This window comes from Petaurus breviceps, unplaced genomic scaffold (genome assembly GCF_028583685.1).
Source record: "Petaurus breviceps papuanus isolate PSGF00001 unplaced genomic scaffold, PetGlider_PUasm1.0 140, whole genome shotgun sequence".
Taxonomy (NCBI): domain Eukaryota; kingdom Metazoa; phylum Chordata; class Mammalia; order Diprotodontia; family Petauridae; genus Petaurus; species Petaurus breviceps.
Genome location: NW_027185698.1, coordinates 27143600 through 27166688, shown reverse-complemented (window position 1 = coordinate 27166688; position 23089 = coordinate 27143600). Strand labels below are relative to the sequence as shown.

The window sequence follows — 23089 nt, the reverse complement described above, 5'->3', positions numbered from 1 at the left end:
TAGATAGATAGATAGATAGATAGATAGATAGATAGATAGATAGATAGATAGATAGATAGATAGATAGACAGATAGATCGATGGATGGATGAAGCCTGTGAATAAATTTCTTCATAGTCAAAATTTGTCTTACCTAAGTAAAATTACTCAATTTTAGGCTACAAGGCCTTAAAGCCCATGAAGTTTCAGGGTGTTGGACATCTTGATGTAATCTAACACCATTAAATTCCCTTGTTTTGAAATAAGTAAAGGTAATCTTTTAGAAATAAGGCAGAAGAGAGAGGATTATAACTGACATGTTGTTACTATTAGGTTGGTTTTTGTTTTAGTCATGTCCACCTCTTCATGGCCTTATTTGGGTTTTCTTGGCAGAGATACTGGAATGGTCTACCATTTCCTTCTCCAGCTCATTTTATAGGTGAGAAACTGAGGCAAATTCGGTTAAATAATTTTCCCAGGGTCACACAGCTAGTAAGTGTCTGAGGTCAGATTTGAACTCAGTCTTCCTGATTCTGGGCCTAACCACTGTGCCATCTAACTGGAGACCTGAAATATACTCATCAAAAGTAATACTATATAAAAGTATATGAAAAATCATTTTATTACACATAAATTCAACTTGAAAGAAAGGAGAAAGATTATATACCACGTTTTTCTTAAATACACAAGTCCTCTTCAGATGCCTTATCATTGCATGGAAGGTGACCTTGGGCTCTTAATGACTATGGCAGCAAAGTAAAAGGCCCCTGCAAGGCAGAAAGGTTTCAATTATAAGCCTGGCAATAGACTGTCTTTCATCTGAGGACAACTTAGACAAATTTAGAGAGAGGTCACCAGGAATCCATGAACACCAGAATACGAATTCATTCAGCCCTGCAACTGATGAAGACTATCAACTATAGCCTACAAGGAGTACAGCTGGCATTGGTGAAGCAGTATCCACACCAATGATGGACTGATGTTATTACATCCATAAACTCCTACTATCATGATTTTCTTAACTGACAGAATCATAATCTTGAAAGAGACCAAGGTATTCAGTTAGTACAGTGTCTTTTTCCTAACATAAATACTTACAATTTGCCCAACAATAAATCAAGTGCTAAGCATTTCTTAAGGGCCTGCTAGACACTGTGCTAGGTGCTAAAGAGACAAAAACAAAAAACATTGAACAAGCCTCTGTGATCAGAAACTTGCCTTCTACAGAGGTTATAGAATCCATCCTCATCAGGCTTGAACTGTCACAAAGCTCTTCCTTTCATTCATTCATTTCAAAAACATTAAGTGCCTATTCCACAAAGAATACTGTGCTGGATTCTAAGGAAAGCACAAAGTTTAAATAAAAGTCTTTGTCCTAATAGAATGTACTCTCTAGCTGGGGGAGCAGATACACAGCTAACTTTAATACACAATAAAACATTAAAAGTTCATTAGAGAAGTGCGGGGGAAAAGGATGCACAACCAGGGAAGGTTTAATAAATGAAGCATTATGTGAGTAATAAATCTAAAGCATTCATAAAGAATATATTTAAATATTTATAAGAATTTAGCAAGCAATGGAGGGAAAGGAAGATATTGCAGGAAAGATGGGAAACAGCCTAAATAAGTCACAGAGCCTACTGAGCACAGATGCCACGGAGACAAAAAAAATTCCAATGTGGATGAAAGATGAACTGTACAAAGAGAAACAGACTGAAGATGTCTTGAATGCTAGATAAGGCCAGACAAGAAGCTCTTGGGAGCTGCTGAAGATGTTTGAGCAAAAAAGTATTGCCATTACTGGATCTATGTAGGAGAAAGACTTTTCTAGTTTGGCACATATTGATTTGGATGTGATGGTGGGATATTGGATTCTAGATGTCTTGTAGGCAATTAGAGTCTCAGGTTTGGAACTCAGAAGGTAGCACAGGAAACAATAGATTTGGTAGTTATCTGCTTAGAGGTTGTAGCTGAAATCATGGAAGTGAATGAAATTGCTGAAAGAGAGTGTAGAGATAGAAAAGAAGAGGGTCAAGGACAGACTCTTGGGAAATATTTACCTTAAAGGATCACAATGTGATTAAAGAGTTAGCAATGAAGAAAGAAAGATCAGAGTACAACCAGCAGGGCCACGTTTCTAAAATCAAGAGAGTTTGGTGGCCAATAGCATTAAAGGCTGCAGATAAAGAGACCTGAGAAAGCATTTGCCTTTAGAGGTTGGAACTTTAGAGGTAACATCAATGATGGTGACAGAAACCCAACTACAAGGGTTTGAGGACAGAGTGGATAGTCAGGAAGTAGAGATACTGAGGACAGACAATTTGGTTAAAGGGGAATAAAGAGATAAGCTAAACACTGGATAGAAGACTCAAACAGGGTGCAGTTACTTTGGGTTTTGTTGTTGTTTTAAGTACTGGGAAAACCTGAGCCTGTTTGTAAGTAGAAGGAAGGCATTTAATGGAATGGAAGAGTTTAATGATGTATGACTGTGGTAATTATATTTACTGAAGTTAATTCCTCAAGGTGGTGAGGTGGAGAACATGATCAAATGTGCTGAGAGATGGATTAACTTGGATGATTAATGGATATGAAAGGAGAAGAAAGAAGGTGATGATGCTGAGAAAATTTGAGGAATGAGATGAGGGAGTTACCTTTATCTTCTCAGGAGAAAATAAATGATAGGCTGATTCAAAAGTAAAGGCTAAATAAGAGGACGGATCATCTGGTAAAAGTATAGAGAGAAGAGATTTAATTGATGAGAGGAAAGAAGAAACAATTTGTGGGAATTTATATAAAGAGTAAAATTCAAAAGATGGTCAAGCAGTAATAAAGGCCCAGCTAAGTCAAAATCTTCTTTCCCATTGTTGTCAACCTCTTGATCCCAGCTTCCTGATGTCATGGTCCTCTGAGAATGAAGGACAAAACTCTCTTCTCATTTCCTCTCCTTCCCTCCCATTTTCTCCCTTCCCCTCTCATCTCTTCTCCACACACGGGGTATCATGCCCTTACCTGAGGGTGCTCTGCCAAAAGGAAGGTAAATTTTGAAGGCTGAAACCTACCTAGATATCTTGGGGTTTACTGGCTAGATTTCTTTCTTAAACATCATGCCTTAAACCCAATACACTCTGGCTCTCATTGACTGATCAGCAATAAGTCCCTACCCAAGCACCATTTAATGGTTATTATCTGGGTCCAGATGGCTCAGAGTACATATAAATTGCTTCTGTTTTGGTCAGAAATCCTGAGGGTCTTCCCTTCCCAGTTTGATTTTTTTTATTTTTATTAAAGGGGCCATCCTCTGGCTCACTTCTTAAACTGCCCTAATCACTGAATGGGCATCAGCTCAGTCAAAGTGAGAACTGGAAAAGACCTTAGCTTAAAAAGACCAAGGTCCCCCACTGCATCACGACCATCTCCAGTCATCCTGATATATATCTTGCCACTGGATCCAGATGATTCTGGAAGGGAAAGTGAGGCTAGTAACTTTGCACAAAGCTCCCTCACTTCAATCCAATTCACTTACAAGTCAGCACATCACCTTCCTGATGCCATAGTCCTCTTAGAGAATGAAGAACAAGCCACAGCCAGTTAGTGCTGTTCTCTGAAGCCAGAGCACAAAACGAATCCCTTTCCACGAGCCAGCCCAGAAGAGTTTCATGTTCCTTTCCCTCTCTCCCTTCCAATTCTTCTCCATGCTATATATTCTCAATTCCTCCAAATATCCTCAAATGACATTGTTCTGAATAGCCTCGCCATTGTGATCCCTCTTCTCTGTTGTTCGTTTTTACTGTTCAGTCATGTCCAACACTTCATGACCCCATTTGGGGTTTTCTTGGCAAAGACACTGGAGTGGTTTGCCATTTCATTATCCAGTTCACTTTACAGATGAGGAAACTAAGGCAAACTGGGTTAAGTTACTTGCCCAGGGTCACACAGCTAGTAAAATATCTGAGACCAGATGTGAACTCAGGAACACTAAGTCTTCCTGACTCCAGGCCTGGCATCCCCTGTGTCACCTAGCTGCCTCTTCTCTATACAGTCTATCAATAACCTTCCCAAAATGTGGTCACAGAACTGAAAAATCTGTTTCAAATGTGGACTGTCCAGGAGAGATTTCAGCAACCCCATCATTATCCACACTCTGAATGCCACACTTTTACAAACATAGTCCAAGTATGCTTTGTCTTCTGAGTAGCCATATCATACTGCTGACATACTGAATTAGGTGTCCGCGTAATAACAAAATTATCTTCTGCAGAGAATTCCCCAGATTCAGTCTGAAAATGGAAATTAATTTCTTTGGGGATTCCAGCTTTCAAGGAAGAAATGTTTGAGAATAATGCAAAGAACTCTGACCTTGAAGTCAGAGGTCTAAGACTTCACTCTCGTACCAACCACCAAACCACTACCATTGTGGTTCTCAGATTTCTTAGGCTAAGCAGTCTAAGGCAGCTAGCAATAGCTATGTGCCCCTACCCTCTCAGATCTGGGCTCTGAAGTCATCCCAGATCACACCCCAGAGACTCTCATCCATTTCCTGGAATCTAAGGGTTAGTTTAAGCAAGAAAACTAGGACAGTAGTATTTGGGCACCATTTCTCCCCTCCTCGGTCAGAGCTCGTCGGGGGAAAGCTGTAAAATAGAACAAGTTTATCTGGTTGTTTCTCCCCTAGTTGTTGCTGTTGTTGTCGTCTTTTGTCTTTCAATCCCTTTTCTCCCACCCCCACCCCCATTTGGGGACCTCCTGCTGACTCCAGTCACTGTCTCATTTCCATTGAGCCTTACTCTTAGATGGTTATAATTCCAAGAAGGGTATTAGCTGGCTTAACGTGTTATTTGCTTTTTGTATAGTTACTACTACTACCAATAATTAATAAATAATAAAAACAGTAGCTGACATTTTATGAGACTTTATGATTACACAGAACTAAACATACATAGAATAAGACCTGAGTTCAAGTCCCATTTCTGACACATACTGGCGGTAGAACCCTAGGCAAATTATTTAACTTTTTTTTGGAGGGCAATTGGGGTTAAGTGACTTGCCCAAGGTCACACAGATAGTAAGTGTTAAGTGTCTGAGGTCGGATTTGAACTCAGGTCCTCCTGACTCCATGGCCAGTGCTCTATTCACTGCACCACCTAGCTGCCCCATTTAACTTCTTAAGTGCTATCTTAGCAACTCTCTCCAACTGTAAGGTAGAAAGAAGGTGCCTGAAAAGTCAGAAAGACTGACTTTACTCTGAGTTTTCTGTACCAATGAAATCACAGGTTAAATCCCTGTCCCCTAAAACCAAAAGGCTTAAAGACCCGACAGGTTAAATTTTTAATGATGAAATTTCAAGAGTGATTATAGAAGGAGAGAGACTTTGCCACTGTCCTGAAGCCTCCCTCTGTTGAGGGAAGCCACCAACAGAGAGTAATTTTTCAATCTTCCACTGGAACATCATTTTCTAAATTTGTTCAGCTTTCAGCTAAATGAAAACAACATGCCAGTCTCAAGAAAAGAAAAATTCAAGTGTAACGGAGGAAGCACTGGCTTTGGAGGCAGAAGCGCTGAGTGGAGAAAGCATTGGATTTAGTAATGTCAAAATACCTATGTTTGGGTTCTGATCCTGCTACCTAAATATACTAACTGTAATTACAATATATGACCTTGGGCAAGTCTCTGAGTCTTAGTTCCTTCATCTGTGAAAAAGAAAAATATATTTGTGTGACACCTCATACAGTTGTATCAAATGAGACAATGTATATGAGACTCAATGGAATCATAAATACCATTGCAATGTGAGCTATGATTATGAAGTTTCATTTTATTAATAAAATATTACAATTTCATAACAGATAGATTGCTACATAAACATAGAAAGGACCATAGCCTCAAAAATGGTTTTAAAATAGATCATTTATATAATAATAAAAACATCAATTTATTGAATACCAAATAACCTTATAAATTATTATAAAGATATAAATAGCATACTAGTGCTATGATAAAAGTGAATAGAAAATATTTAAAATAATAATTAAAGCAGGGGCAGCTAGGTGGTGCAGTGAATAGAGAACCAGCCCTGGAGTCAGGAGGACCTGAGTTCAAATCCTGCCTCAAACACTTAACACCTACTAGCTGTATGACCTTGGGCAAGTCTATTTAACCCCAATTGCCCTACCTATCCACCTCCAAAAAAAAAGACCAAAAAAATAATAATTAAAGCAATGATCCTATTTTTCTACCACTGTCTTCTACTTCCTATGAAGTTAATATACTAATAATTAACTAAAATATAATTACATCCCACTCAACCATGCTAACTGGTTTAGTGAAGAGAAAATGTTAAGAAGTTATTTCCACAGCATTTATACAGTAAATAGGAAGTAAATCGCTATTTAGGAATGAAAGCCATCAGGGCTCAAGAACTAGTCTGAGTCATCACTAATCATTCACTTTGACTCAAGGGATTGAAAAAAATGTTGTTAAGGTGGGTTCTGTGAAACCAAAGTGAAATTGGACACAAACAGTCATGAAGCTTTTGGGATACAACATTGACTGAAGAATCCTATTATTAAAGTCTCTAACCTTATTCGTATCTTAATCTGGTGGTATAAAACAACCATTGTCATGCCCATTCTACAGATGAGGAAAATGAGACTCTGAGAAGTAAAATGACTTAGCCAAGGTTCCACAGCTAATGATTGTCAGAGCCAGGATTCAAATCCAGATATCTTTTGATTCAAAAGATAGAACAGAGCACTCTCTATCCACCATAACACAGCTGCTACATACCACTAAACAGCAAAGTGGGAATGAATACGGATTCTAGGTCCAGAACAAAGTCCAGAAGTCAGTATTTCAGGAGATCCATCATCAAGCTTAGAGTTAGGGACTTAGAGAAGTGAGAAATCAGAAAGGCAGAACCCTAGAGAATTTAGTACATAGATGAGTAAAGAGAGGAGTCTGCAGGAATTGTTGGCTACCTGAGCACCAATGGATCTCTGCTTTTTAACTTTGTCCCTTCACACTATGGCTGAGGCTTACCATGTCTTTGGCACAGATATTTTTACAGAATGTTTCCATGAGATCAATCAAAATTGGATAGGTCTTTCACTCTATAATGTACTAGAAAAAAATACTTAACTCTAAGTCAGAATATTTGGATTCAACACTCAGTTCTGCTATTTATTACTAGCTGTGTTTTCTTGGTTCATTCACTTAAACTCTATGATCATCAGTTTCCTTCTCTGCAAAATATGAGGGACAAACTAAATGAGCTTCAGGTATCTGAGCTTTATGTCTAAGCATTTCCAGTGTTCATTCTCTATTGGCAAAAATGATAGAGCTCATAATAAAGTGTCTATGATGAAAACAGATGGAACAAGAAGAAAATCAAAATAGCAACCCACATTCCAGCACAGAAACAAATATATAATCCCTTTTGTCTGCAATGCAACATTCCTTATATCATCAGCCCTGTAGTAAATTCATTTAAAGGAAGTAGGAAAGCTATAAATTACATTCACAGCAGATATGAATTGGACCCACACATAATCTGGCCAAGGCACAAAAAGACCTGAAGAAATCTTTCATGGATGTCAAACAACTCATTAATTTCCAAGTTCTTCAGCAGAGAATGAGTTGTTTTAAAGAAAGGAGAAATGAACAACGGATGTGATTAAACAGAAGCTGTTCTTAAGTAAATGAACATATTTAAAGGAATTAACCAACTGAAATTAACTCCCTGGATGGTGATGTTTCTCACTGGAACCTTTTACAAAGACTACTAGTAATTAGAGGTGTCCAAAAATGGAATGGGATCCTTTGGAAGGGAGAGAAGTCTCTGCCATTAGAAAGGTTCAAACGGAGGCTGGAGGCACACTGCTTTTATATGTTGTCAATGGGATTCAAGATTTGGGTAGAGATTAGTCTGGAGACGACAACCTCAAAGATTCCTTCTAACTTTAGGTCTGTGATTCTATCCCCATTTTACTGATGAGGAAACTGAAAATCAGTGTTTAAACAACTTGGCTATGGTCATACAGCTTTTAGGTGTCAGAGAAAGATGGCAACCCAGATTTATTATGTCCAATGCCTCTGAACTCTCTACCAAACCAGTAGGTTGTTATTTAGTAATCATCTATCTTGTTGTAAGTGATTTATATAAGATATCAGTCCTTAATCAGCTGGAGGTACAATGGATAGACTGCTGGGCCTGGAGGTTAGAAGACCTGAATTCAAATCCAACCTTAGACATTTAACTAAGTATGTGACCATGGGTAAGTCACTTAACCTCTATCTGCCTTAGTTTTCTCAACTGTAAAATGGAGAAAATAGCACCTTCTTCCAAGGTGTGTTGTGAAGAGCAAATAAGATAATCTTTGTAAAGCCCTTAGCACAGTGTCTGGTACATAATTGACACTTAGTAAATATTTATTCCCTCCTTAAATAACACTACCCATATTAACAAATGTTTTTCAAGAAAAACACAATAGTCACGCAACAGTAAAAAAAAAAAATCTGAAGGTGGCATGGACAAGAAGGGCTCACATAAGAAAAATATGAAAGTGAAGGTACAGGCATAATCTCGTGATCATCCAATGGAGGGCAAAGGTTAATGGGCAGGTACCTTGTCTGGTCTGGAATATAACAGGGAGAAGAAGGCAGGTAGAATAGGATCAGGAGAAGAGCCAGAGAAGAAAGGGAAATCCAAAGTAGACACAAGCTCCCATGGGAGCAGAACAAGAGATCATAGAAGAGTCAGATTGAGTATTAGCAAACAAAATAGCAGCTCATTAGGTGTGCAAGATGTTCTGGCAAGCCAGTCAGAAAGGCTGGGGTGCAACAGCAGGGGCCTCTGGGTATTTTTATTTCCATTTTGGAAGGAAAGCCCATTTAGGGTTCTGGCACTGAAGAGCACGAGGAACAATTACAGGTCATATAACAAATTAGCATAATTATATTCCAGTTGAATTTAAGCTCCTTTAGAGCTTGCTTTGGTTCTGTCTCTGTGTCCCCATTTCCTAGTGCAGTACCTTGTACACAGTAGGTATTCAATGAACACTTGTTGAAATTCATTCAACCAAGCTCTCTTGTGTGCCTTAGGCAAATCGTTTTACCATCTTTCCATTTCCTCAAGTTGCAAAACGAAGAAATTAATTGCTAAGGACCCTCTCAGCTCCAGATATGATGAGTTTCTTGCCTTTTTAAGTCTAGGGGATGATTTTTTTCAGGGACTTCCTCCTTTTGCTGCAGTTCTCTTGCCTTGACTATTGTGATATTCTCTCAAGTGGCATACCTGTCTCTAATCTCTCCCTTCTCCAGTTCATCCTTCACAACACTACATGAGTTATCTTCATGACACACTCTAACCATGGATTTAAAGCTAGAAAGGACATCAGAAGCTAGTTCAATTTCCTCATAGATGAGGGGACCAAGGCCTAGAGAAGAACAGTTAAATGGTACTAGAGTTAGAGTCAGGAACACCTGAAATCAAATCTTGCTAAACTATGTGACCCTGGACAAGTCACTAAATCTCTCTCAACCTCTGTTTCCTCATCTGTAAAGTAGGGTTAATATCTATCCCACAAAGGTTAAGGATAGATGAGAAACATATGTAAAGCACTTTGTAAATCTTGAAGCTTTATAAATGATGATGGTGGCAATGATGATGATGGTGGTGGTGGTGGTGATGGTGATTATGATGATGGTGATGATGGTGATAATGATGATGATGATGGTGGTGGTGGTGATGATGATGGTGGTGGTGGTGATGATGATTATGATGATGGTGATGATGATGATGGTGGTGGTAGTGGTATGATGATGGTGATGGTGATAATGATGATGGTGGTGGTGGTGGTGGTGATGATGATTATGATGTGATGATGATGATGATTATGATGATGGTGATGATGGTGATGATGATGATGGTGGTGGTAGTGGTGATGATGATGGTGATGGTGATAATGATGATGGTGGTGGTGGTGATGATGATGATGATGATGGTGATAATGATGATGGTGGTTGTGGTGGTGATGGTGATGATGGTGATGGTGATAATGATGATTATGATAGTGATGATGGTGATGATGATAGTGGTGGTGGTGGTAGTGATGGAGATAATGATGATGGTGGTGGTGGTGGTGATGGTAATAATGATGATGTTGATGTTGTGACTTGCCCAAGATCACACAGGTCATAATTGGTACATGTGGAATTCAAACCCAAGTCCTCTGACACCCAAACCCAAATTCTTTACACTGTTCCATGCTATCTTACCACATCAACTAGATTTTAGCTCTTTTGGAAAGCAGAGACCTTGTCTTTCACTTTTCTGCAACCTTTATGATATCTAATGCAATGTCTCTCAATAGTAGAGAAGGCTTGTCTGTTGAATTAAGGAAATTCCATAGTCTTGACTGCCTCCACTACCCATTTAATACTCTTTCTGCTCATATTCCCCTCCTGGTTTCCCTGGCTCTTTTCAAGTCCCAGATAAAATCTCATCTTCCCCAGGAAGCCTTTTGATCCCCTTTCATTCTAGTCCCTTCTCTCTGTAAATTGTTTACAATTTATCCTGTATGTATTTTGTTTGTACATGTTTTGCTTTCATATTGACTCCCTTATTAGACTATGAGCTCCTTGAGAAAAGAGATTGTCTTTTGCCTTCCATTGTGCCATTCACTGGGCTTAGATTAATGCTTGGTACATAGTAGATAATAAATATTCACTGATTGATGAATTATTATTTTAAAACTGCTCTCTATATACATTTTTCCAGACTCCTTTTAACATATTTTGTTGTTCAGTTGTTTGCAGTCATGTCCAACTCTCCGTGACCCCATTTGAGGTTTTCTTGGCAAACATACTGGAATGATTTGCCATTTCCTTCTCAGATAGCTATCACCAGGGCCTCATTATTTCAGCCTGGAACCAGCCTCTTAACTGATCTCTGGGACAGTCCCTGCTCTCTTAATTTCATATATCCTTTTTACACATATCAGTAAGTAAAGTTAGCATAAGAAAAAATAGTGTCTACATATTGTCTCTTCCTCTATGTTTTGACCTCCATTTGGTAATTATCTTTCTCTTTTCATTTTTTAAACATGCAATCTTGATGTTCTCATTCTGTTAGTATGCAATCTTGTTATTTTCAGCTTCTCCCTTTCAGCACCTCTTTGCTGCTGTCACCAAGGATTACCATTTCTTTCTTGATAATATCTTTTAAAATTCATCTTACTTCCTAGAACTCAAGTCCTTTTTGCATACAAGTAACCTTTGTTATTATAAGTTTCCTTGATTCTTTCCTAACTTTATACCAGTCCATGTGAATAGCATTGCCTAAATCATTTCCCTTGATTACTTCCTATGGTTTTCTTTTGGGTCTGACTTCCCTACTTCAGGTTTAGATACTGATTTCCCTTCATTGTAATTATTTAAGCAGAGATTCCTATTAATGATGATAACAATAACTCATATTGGAAAGGCAGTACAGTACAATGGATAGAGAGCCAATCTGTGGTCAAGTCTTCCCTCATACATAGAACCTCTAGATGACTATGGACAAGTGCCCCAAATGACCTTCTGATCTATTTTTATTATTTAGTTGTTTTCAGTCATGTCCAACACTTTGTGATGCCATTGGGATTTTCTTGGTGAAGATACTGGGATGGTTTGACATTTACTTCTCCAGTTTATTTTACAGATGAGGAAACTGAGGCAAATAGGGTTAAGTGACTTTACCAGGGTCATACAGCTAGTAAGTGTCTGAGGCCAGATTTCAACTCAGGTCTTCTGACAGCAGACCCAGTGCTTTATCTACTGTGCCACTCAGCTGCCCCATTGATCTACAGAAATAGTTTCCACACTGCTAATTCTCCATATCAGTGAAATCCCAAGTCCAACTAGAAAAAATGGATGAAAAAAAGTCACATTCATATAGTGCCTTAAAATTTTCACAACTTTCCTTACCAAAACTCTGAAAGATATGTAGTACAAGAGAAAACTGAGACTTAGTGATGTAAAGTGACCTGTCTATCATCACACAACTAGTGTCTGAGCTAAAATTCAAACCCAGAGTAACTACTCCAAATTCTCTTCCTTTTGCATTGTACCACACTGCCTAAGCCCATACATCATGCACTAGAGAACACCCAATGTCCCTTCCAACTCTGATATTCCCAGATTCCATAATTGTTTATTCATTGAACCATTTCATCCATTCTCAGCTTCTATCTTCTCTAAAGGTTCTCATTTTATGCCTGTGCTAAAAATAGCTTCATTGTACTAATCCAAGCCAGTTTATTTTCATCTTTCAAATACCTTTTCAAAGCCTACTTAGACTATTAAGTCTTTTAGAAGGAAGGAAAACTAATCGTGTAACATCTAAGGAATTTCTACCTTTTAAACAAATCTTTTTCATCTCATTATTTTGAAAACCTGTTTCCTCATATTTATTTAATCTGGAACACGTTTGGGAATTTCTTTTATTTTATAAATGATAAACAATAGTGGGCAAATCTAATGAGTTTACTTAGTCAACAGATGTCTTAATATAATCTAGGTCAGCAAAACAACAAGTGTTTTGGGGGTCTTATTTTGGACTAAGCTATATAGCCAGTGAAGAAATATATGTTCTTAACGAATAAGATTGGATTTTGGTTAGGTAGGTAGTTTTGTCATGTTTGTGTTCAATCAAATTACATTATCATTACTCATCACTTCTTAATAAAAGCATGATGCTAATTAATAAATTTGGTGTATCTTCCTCTGGCCCCCACTGCTATTGAATGATGGTGCTGATATAGACACAGAACACCAGAACATAGAATTAGTAGGGACCTCAGAGGATCACTGATAGGTAATTGCTAAAATATTGTTAAAGATCTCTAGGAAGAGAAGCCCACTACTTCCTGAGGCAGTTCATTTCATTTCTAGGTAGCTTTAATTACAGGAAGTTTATCCTATCAAGACAAATTCACCTCTTTATGACTTCCATCCATTGCTCTGAGTCCTGCCTTCTGGGCTCCAACAGAATAATTTCAATCCTACTTTCATGCTTTGCTGTTGCTGTTGTTGAATTGTTTCAGACTCTCCATGACCCTATTTGGGGTTTTTCTTGGCAAAGATACTGGAGTGGTTTGCCATTTCCTTCTCCAGTTCATTTCACAGATGAAGAAACCGAGGCAAAGAGGGTCACTATCTGAGGACAACTTTGAACTCAGGAAGATGAGTGTTCTTGATTCCTAGCCCCATCCTCTATTCACTGTGCCACCTAGCTGCCGTCTAACTTTCATGTTACAGTTTCCATATACTTGAAAGCAATTCTTATGATCTTGGTGTATGTTTCCTTCTATAAACTAAATCCCTAGATACATCAATCCAATGACTTATGGCATAAACTCAAGTCCTTTTTCCATCCTGGCTGCCCTTGTCCAGATACTCTCTAACTTGTCTATATCCTTCCTAAAATGTGGCAACCAGTTGAACCCATTACTTCAGATATGGTAAGAGTAAAGTATAGAAAATCTTTCCTTCTCTTGTTCTAAATACTATGACTTTCTTAAGACTACTTAAGATTGCTTCCATTTTGGCTACCATATCAAAATATTAATTCCTATTTAGTTTACAATCCATTAAAACCCCCAAAACTATTTCAGTGAGATTGTTATCTAGTCATGCCTTCCTTATTTTGTACCTCTGAGATTGATTTTTTGGACAAAATGTAACACTTTATATTTATACTTACTATATAAATTTCATGACTTACATGAACTGATGCTAAGTGAAGTGAACAGAACCAAGAGAACATTGTACATAGTAACAGCAACATTGCACGATGATCAACTTTGATAGACTTAGCTCTTCTCAGCAGTACAATGATCCAAGGCAATTCCAAAAGACTCAAAATGAAAAATGTTATCCATCTCCAGAGAAAGAACTGTGGAGTCTGAATGGAGATCGAAGAATACCATTTTCTTTTTTTTTTCTTTCTCGTGGCTTTTCCCTTTTGTTCTGATTCTTCTTTCACTAATGTGGAAATATGTTTAATATGATTGTACATGTATAACCTATATCAGATTGTTTCACATCTGGGGGTGGGGAGAGAAGGAGAGAGAAAAAATAGAATTCAAAATATTATAAAAGTGAAAGTTGAAAAGTATCTTTATATGTAATTGGAAAAAAATAAAATACTATTAAGTGGAATAAATAAATAAATTTCATCTAATTAGGTTTACTTCAGCATTCTAATCTGTCATGATCCTTTTGGAATCTGACACTATCATCCAGTGTGTTAGCTACTCCTGCCAACTTTGTGCCATCTGCAATAATGATAAGGATGTACTCCATATTATTATTCAAGTCACCCTTAGAAATATTGACTAGGAAATACTTCTGAAATTATATGCTTTTTCCCTTTTTTCCCTACATTTTATTATCTGTCATTTCATGAACAGACCACATTTCTAGACACATATTGCAACTATTACAAATTCCCCATTGGCAATAAGAAAGGGTAGATGGGTCTTATTGTTCTTAGTTGGTTGTCAAAAACAAAACCGATCTGTACTGATGTGCTTTTAGAAGTTGTATGGTTTCCTTACCGCCGGGACAATCACAGGATACACCCACCAATAGCTAAGGCCCACATAGACAGGATCCCTCCACTAAGAAGAGTCAGAACCACCTGTAGTCTTTGAGGTATCAAAAAAAATATTGTCAAAGCTCTGGGACCATTCCCAGTAGACTATCTGAAAACTGCCCAGCCCTTTTTCCTGAGTGTGAAGCTAATGTTGGAAGTAATGAAGACAAGTCTCCCAATCTCAGATATTTGCTTTGGTGCAAAGGAAAAAAAAAGTCCTATTAGATCAGAGCTGAAGGGAAAGAACATCTATTTCATAGAGCAGCCACAGCACAGTTCCATTATTTTAACTGAGTCCTGCTCTTTAATTTTTGCCTGGTGAAAAGGCTCTAGCAGCTTAATGTGAAAAACACCATTGTATTACAGCCTAAGGATTTTAAATGAGAGATTGAGTCTCCCCTCAGGACACACACATCGCTCCAATTACCACTAATTGGAGTAACACATAAAATCAGAGAGGGGGAGAGTAATAGGATTCCTTTAAAAAAAAAAAAACCCTTTTTCCTCCAGTTGTATCTTAAAGATCAAGGGTAACTCACAGATCCTGCTAAATTATTTTTGAAGCTTCTAAACAGGCCCCCACCTATACAGCCAAGAATTCTTGATCAATAATAAGCTCATTGTTGTCTGAGAAATTTGGGAGGGAGAGATTTTTTAATTGGGGGATAGAATGTTTCGAATATTCAATCGCCTCTCAGATAGAATCAATACGCTAAGTAAGACCTGAGAAGATGCATTTACGCTCATCTGTGTCTCTTTCCAGAGCCAAAGATGTTTGTCTTGCTCTATGTTACAAGTTTTGTCATCTGGGCAAGTGGACAACCTCGGGGTAATCAGTTCAAAGGAGAAAGTCACTCCCCGAGGTATATCTGTAGTATACCTGGTTTGCCTGGGCCTCCTGGTCCCCCAGGAGCTAATGGATCACCTGGGCCACACGGTCGTATTGGCCTTCCAGGAAGAGATGGTAGAGATGGCAGGAAAGGTGAAAAAGGTGAAAAGGGGACCGCAGGTAATTAAAGTTAATCTTCAATGAAGTCCCTCCCCTCATCCACACCCCCTTCCCTTTTTTCTCCTTCCCCTAAACCTGGAAAATTATCCTGTTTTTCTTTTGTTGTTACTTTTGTTGTTTTAATCACCATGATCTTATGAAAATAATGTGTTAGACATAGCAATTAGGAGCCTCTGTTTCTGACTCTGTGCCAAATTCTGAGGGAAGTTATATAAGTTGCTGAGTTTTTGCTGGAATTCATTTTTCAAGTATGAAAGAACAACACTACAAACAAAGCTTAACTGTCCAATCTTATTCTTCACTGTCAGTCCGCATTAGCTCTATGCCAGAGCTATCAAAAAGTAAATTTCTTGTGGCACCATAGAACAGCCTTATTTTTCTCTTGCTCTGTCATAACCAGAAGGCTATATGGATACCACATAATAACTGTGCACTGTTCTATAATGGAAAGACCTTTGAATTTATCCAGGTTCAAAACCCAGTTCTGCTATTGGCCACCTGCATGACTTTAGGCAAGTTGCTTGCCTTTCTGAGTCTCATTTGACTCATTTGTAAAATGGTTTACATGATCTCTAAGATCCTATATTAAGCCATCTTGTTGGCAAACTGATTTGGAAATCCTGGTTAAGAGACACTCTAGATGAATGAGTAATTCTGTACTGCTACTGGGTATTTCTGCCTGCTGTAAAGTCCTACTCTGATGCATTTTCATGACATGGAGATGACCATGGGTTCTCAAACAGTATGTCAACAACTTGCAAGCTCTGGCAGGTTCTATCTATCAAACTGGAAGGGCTGCCATAATGGACTATGTGTTATCCAAGGACCAGCCTAGCTAAATTCAGAAAGTCTCATCACCAGAAGATTTACCTTCAAAGAAGTGTATTTCTTTTGATTACAGCAACCCATGAAAATAGTATAGAGTATGTAATTGTCAGTGGAGGGGATGCCCATGCTGATAAAATCATAGAACCTTGAAGTAATGAGCAAACATATATTTCTGAGTATATTACCCAGAGAAAATGATAAAAAAAAATACAAATCCAGACCTCAAGGGCAAGGTAGTCTAGAGTAAAACTACATAGGATCTAGTAGGCCTACCTTCTGGACCTTCAATTTCTTTAGCTATAAAATAAAGTCTTCTCTGTAATTCTATGATTTTAGAAGAAAATAGAAATCAATATTCAGGGGTGTATGATAGATAAACTTTGTAACAGTACAAAATAATATGCTGACATCTATTTAAACAACATGGTATGGCAATCATATCTATATCTGCCATCATAAAAATGATTTATAATTCAGAATCTATGAAAACCGTCAGTTATTTAATATGGTACATACTTCTACTAAAGGGCCTTCAATTATGAACTAAGGTCTGTGCATTTCAAGAGATCTTGTGATACAAGCTTTGCAGATATAAATTATCATAAATGTTACGGGAAATCATGGATATGAGTACAATTGAACTTCTTAGTAATGATATTAGCCCTGATACTTGCCTCCTTGGCTAATCAAGCTTTTACTACATGTTGTTAAGTTTCATGGGACATAATTTTGGCCAATAGCACGCAAAAGTCATTTTCTATTAAGACTAATAATGAGGACTCTAGCATATGAAAATAGTTTTAGTGTGATTTATCTGAAGATGTCAATTACACTACACATTTATGTTAGTTCATACTATGTTAACATTTCTGAATTATTATGATTTCAACCCTATGAGTCTAATTTTGTCCCCGTATGCCGAAAGGTTGTATAAAGGTGCCCTTATAATCAATTATTAGAAGGGAAGGAGGGAAACACTTCTTATTAGCCCAAATGGAGTACATCAATAAGTCCTTGACTTGCTAGATTAGCATAGTTTAGGAAGGGAGTGTGGTTCAAACCTAATGACCATGACAAAGCCCAACTAGGTTAAGTTACTTATCTGGGATCAAATAGTATTTAGTGGCAGAGCTAAAATGAAAACTCAGTATTTCTGACTCCCATCTGGAAAGTCTGAGATTAATAATAACTACTTATTATTATTCTATATAGCACCTACTATGTTCCAGGCACTGTGCTAAACACGTTACAACTATTGTCTCATTTGATCCTGACAAAAACCCTGGGAGTGAGGGCTATTATCATCCCCATTTTACAGATGAAAAAACTAAGGCAAACTGGGTTTAAACGACTTGTGCAGAATCACAAAGCCAGTAAGTGTCTGAGGATGATTTGATCTCAGGTCTTGCTGACTAATGGTCTAGTATCTATACACTGTGCCACCTGGCTGCTAGAGTCAAGAGATCTGGTTTATCATCCTGCCTCTGCCATTGGTTTATTGTAGGACTTCAGCCAAATCATTTAGCTTCCTGGGACCTTGATTTCCTCATTTGTAAAATAAAGAAATGGGATTTGGTCTTACTTTGGGGCCCTTCTAGTTCTAGACCTTCAAGTAGACCACCTTGTAGATAAGAATATTGTATCATTATGCAGAGAGACTTCTCATTGAAGGTAATGAGAGCTTTTTGTAAATATGTGAATGACAGCAGATCTACCATCAAAATAGCACTCAATCACTTTAAATTATTTCCTTTTTTATCCTTTTGCTAATGACAGAGAAAGCACTTAAATTTTAAATTCACAATTCTTTGCTTTCATTTTTTAAAATGTACAACCATACTTTCAAAACCATACTTTCATTGCCTTGGTAGTGTATTATTAAAATTGCCTAAAAGACATCTTTAATGACATGGCTTTATAAGATTGCTATTTATGAATCTCTCACTTGCATGATAACTAAACTTGTAAATATTTTTAAAGGTTTAAGAGGCAAGGCTGGACCTATAGGACCAGCTGGAGAGAAAGGGGACCAAGGAGAGACTGGTAAAAAAGGACCTACAGGACCAGGTGGAGACAAAGGAGATGTAGGTCCAATTGGACTTCCTGGACCCAAGGGAGACCGAGGAGATCAAGGTGAGCGAGGGGCACCTGGTATCTGCAGATGTGGGAGCATTGTGCTCAAATCTGCCTTTTCTGTTGGCATCACCACCAGTTACCCAGAAGAAAGATTACCCATTGTGTTCAACAAAGTCCTTTTCAATGAAGGGGAGCACTACAATCCCTCAACAGGGAAGTTCATATGTGCATTTCCAGGAATCTATTATTTTTCTTACGATATCACATTAGCCAATAAACATCTGGCAATTGGGCTGGTACACAATGGGCAATTCAAGATAAAAACTTTTGATGCTAACACAGGGAACCATGATGTTGCCTCTGGATCCACAGTGATCTACCTTCAACCAGAAGATGAAGTCTGGCTTGAGATCTTCTTCACAGACCAAAATGGCCTTTTCTCAGATCCAAGTTGGGCAGACAGTTTATTTTCTGGATTTCTCTTATATGTTGACACAGACTACCTTGACTCCTTATCTGAAGAGGATGAATTATGAAAGTGATTGACAATCTGGAAATTTCCCTCCCTCATTATACAAACTGACATAGGATCTAATCTGGGAGCCAAAGATAGTGGAACAGCATGGCTATAATCTCAAGGAACTACCAGCCAGATTCTAAAGGAAACTACGAATGTTTTCAACAGAATCCATTGAAGCAAGATGCTGTACCAAACAGCTGGGACCACACAGAATGAATTATGTAGAACAATAACCCCAGATATGAATTCCCTTGAAAGCAATGTTCATAAATATTTAAACAAATTAAAGATAATGTCAACAAATTTTATATTAAATACATTGAGTGATAAAACCAGCTGGCAGTGGTATTGTCTTATTAAGCTTGTTGGAATTACTTGTTTTTATCAGTTATTTAAAAGAATCATAACATACAGCGTAATGTCTTGGGCAATTCTCAGAAAGCAAAAATGTATGCTAAAAACAAAAGATAAGAGACACAAAACGTTTTCTACAATGCAAAGTGGCAAGTTAAAAACTACTGACATAAATACTCTTGAGTTCTACTCTAAAGTCTAATTCGAGGAAGAATATCTCACCATGTTGTCTTTCCTTATTACCCCAATGAAAAGCAGCACTGCTACCTTCCATTCAGGTGAGATAAGACTGCTGAGGTGTTAGAATCCAGGCCTCAGGGATAAGAGGGGGTCAGCTTACTGAAATTGTATGATGAATTTCTAAACTCTTTTGACATGATACCCTCTGCACCTCTTTTCCCTGAGATTTCTTACAAATGAAGGCAATCCTACAGCTTAGTCATTAATTCTTCCTCTGTGTTAACTTGGGCCTCAATTCAACCCTAAGCAAAGTCTACTATCTTAATAAAAATCCTCTTTCAGTCATATACTTCTTTTCTTTTTGCTCTTTTATCACTGTCATAATCTGTCTTTACTCTGCTTCCCTGAAATCACTAGTCAATCAGATCAATAATTTTACTCCACCTACCTTGACTCCTTTGGGTCACATGGCAATATTGTGTGATATTCAGCTCCCTCACCTACTCATCAATTCCATTACGTTATCCATTTCTATTTGTTCTCCCTTCTCCCTTTCAGTATTTCCTCTTATCCAAATAAATTTGCTTTGGAAACCAGTTCCCTTTTCTGACTTTTCTCCCATCCTCTTTCACTTCCAAATATTCATACTCTGTATGCCTGCTTTTTCCTAACTCAGGTCAAGAAATCTGATAAATGGGGAAATGGAGACCTAAATAAAAGAAAATTTGTGGGATCATCTATATTTAATTCATAGTTGAACCCATGGAAATGTATAAAACATTTTTTCCTAGACTCCTAGAAAGAAGAATTCAGAGGACTGAGTCCTCAGAACAACCACAGCCATCAAGAGAAGCTGCTAGAACCCAACCAAGAAAGTCAATGTCAAAGAAAATTATGTTCTCTGACATTTCATAGCACTTTAACATTTACAAAGTACAGTATGTACATTATCTTGTTTAGCTGATAAATCACAGAACCATCGTAGAATTTTAAGGCTAGAAGAGACTTTGGAGTTCATCTACTCAAACCTCTTCATTTTACAAACACAAAACTGAGAATCAGAAAGGGGAAAATAGCTTTCACAAAGTCACAAGGCTAGCCAGCTGCAAAAGTAAAAGAAGGACCCAAGTATTCTGATTCACTGTCCAGGTAGTCTTTTTTCCACCAACATTCTCACTATAAGATACACATTGTGATTGATGTGTGTTTGTATATATGTACGTAATATAATTATATATCTATATTATATATACATTTATACATAATGCCCACATATTGTATTATATATATAATAATTTTAATTTATCTTGATTGTAACTTGCTAATGCATTTTTTTGTTACTCAAAGATATTGAAAAAAATTTGCTCCAAAGCCTGTTTCACTAATTTTCATGTATAAGTTTCTTTTGCTAGTTCTTAATGCAGAGGTACATTTTGTTTTGAGAAATGGGGATGGGGGGAGCTATTCTAGTTTTTTAAAGAAGTGAAGGTGTTTTGTGCTTTTTCTCCAAAATAATTTCCAAGTCATTCTTTTCTTTGTGCAAAAAATAATAATAATAATAACCCAGTGGAAGAGATTTTAATAAAAAAAACCCTATACTCATAATTCTTTCTGAGAACTGCCTTATTATACACACTACACCACACAATTTCCTATTTCAATAAAAAAAAACCCATAGTCATAATTATTTCTGAGAAATGCCTTGTTATATACTCCACACAAACACGTTTCCTATAAATACATATTTTCATATAGCCATAAAAGGGTAGGAAATTCCAATAATATGAATGGCATTGTTTATGAAGTGAGTCTCTATTAAAAGCAATCTGGGTTTTTTCTCTGTAACTGTTATTAGAATTGGGGACATTAATTTTAGGTGGTGCTTTTTCAAATACATTTTCTCCTTATTGTGTCATATTTTTATTAGCACGTAAGATTCAGTTTCACTAGTATTTATTCGATCCCTACTGTGTGCAAGGCCCTATCCTGGATTCTTATGAGATATAAAGTTAAGATGAGATATGTTCCCTGCCCAGAAGGAGTTTACATTGTAATAGGTAGATAAAATTCAAAATAAAGTCTTCTGTGAGGTCATGGAGAAGGTCATACTGGCAGAGGGGGTTGTGGTCAGGAAATTAAAAACTCGGGCTGCATCAATAGAACCTCAAAATAGATGGTTAAAGAGCGAAAAAATTCAAACACTGTTGTTATGTGATTCTACATGATTTCAAACAGCTGTTTTGACTGAACATTTTTCCCCCACTGGGGTGATTGATTTTTTTTTTAATAACTGAATTGGCTGGTTATTTTCATGTTATGTAGATGTGGCCTGCTTGTAAATTTTTCAAACTGAATGCCATCATGATCTTAGTTCCTTATCTTTCATTTTAATGAGTGAATAGATTATTCTCAGATAAAACACTTTCATTTTTCTCCAGACCAAATGATCCTTAATAGCAATACTATTATACATGTAACAATATAAGCAATCATCTTTCATAATTACAGAGAAAAGGGTAACTTTGAAAACCATTCATTCCATGGAACCCAAAAGAAAAGAATAAATCTAATTATTCATTCCTAGGTAACATAATGAAATCACAGAAATAGGAGATTGAAAAGATATCTTGGGTCACTTGCTATATTTCTCTCTTGAAGTTTCCTTCTCAACTCTTTGAAATACTTAAATTAATGCCACTTGAAATCAATCAGTGAGATTTCCTTCATTTTTATTAGGAGATAAATCATTCCCACTTTTAGAAAAGTGTTTGCTTTCTTCATGCTAACCCACTGTTCCCATTTAATTCCCCCCACCACCACCTCATTACTCACACATGGGCTGACACCATACAGTCACTATAGAATGAGTTGTAACCAGAATATTCCATGGCTGCAATCAATTCCTTGCATTCCATAGACATGGAGCTCTTCCCAGGCAGTTCATATCATTTCCTGCCTCCATACTTTTCGACCACACGTGGTCCCTTCAGATACTCTCCCTCCTCCTCTTAGAATTCTTTCCAAGCAGAGCTCAAGTGCTACCTCCTATGGGAGGCTTTCCCTGATTTCTCCAAATTACTGGAGCTCTCCTTCTTGAAATGACTTGGAATTACTCTGTCCCATATTGACATTTTTATATCCCTTTATGTTTTCCCAATATAATGTAATTTCCTTGAGGGGAGGTATGATTTTGTTGTACCTCTTTTGCACATAACAGATGTTTCATTAATGTCACTGAACTTAATTGAAGTATATTATGTTCAAGAGCAATATAGACGGGCCCTGTTGACTTGGGCCTTTGGGATCCCTTATTCTAATTCAGTTCTGTTACAGGGGGATTGGAAAACTAGCTATTTCTTTTCCTGTCTCCACTCCATTTTGTAAAACTAAGCATCCTGCATCCCTTTGTTATCTGGTCCTATGAGTCATCTTCCTAGACTATCAAAAGGCAAAAGTTTTGGAATTGCTTCATGACTCTCTCTTCAGAGGTCAATACAAGAGAAGCTGAG

At 37.4% G+C, this 23089-nt stretch overlaps 2 protein-coding genes across 2 annotated transcripts in view; both read left to right on the top strand.

The window, feature by feature from the left end:
- C1QTNF7 (C1q and TNF related 7) overlaps positions 1–19381 on the top strand; it is a 109058-nt gene extending 89677 nt beyond the window's left edge. The window contains exons 2-3 of the mRNA XM_069069527.1: positions 15377–15622; positions 18431–19381. Coding sequence (XP_068925628.1) covers positions 15385–15622; positions 18431–19062 — 870 coding nt within the window. The 5' untranslated portion in view covers positions 15377–15384 and the 3' untranslated portion in view covers positions 19063–19381. The remainder of the gene's footprint in view (positions 1–15376; positions 15623–18430) is intronic.
- Positions 1–23089, top strand: part of CC2D2A (coiled-coil and C2 domain containing 2A) — a 342921-nt gene that overhangs the window by 149185 nt on the left and 170647 nt on the right. The gene's annotated exons all lie outside the window — the stretch shown is intronic.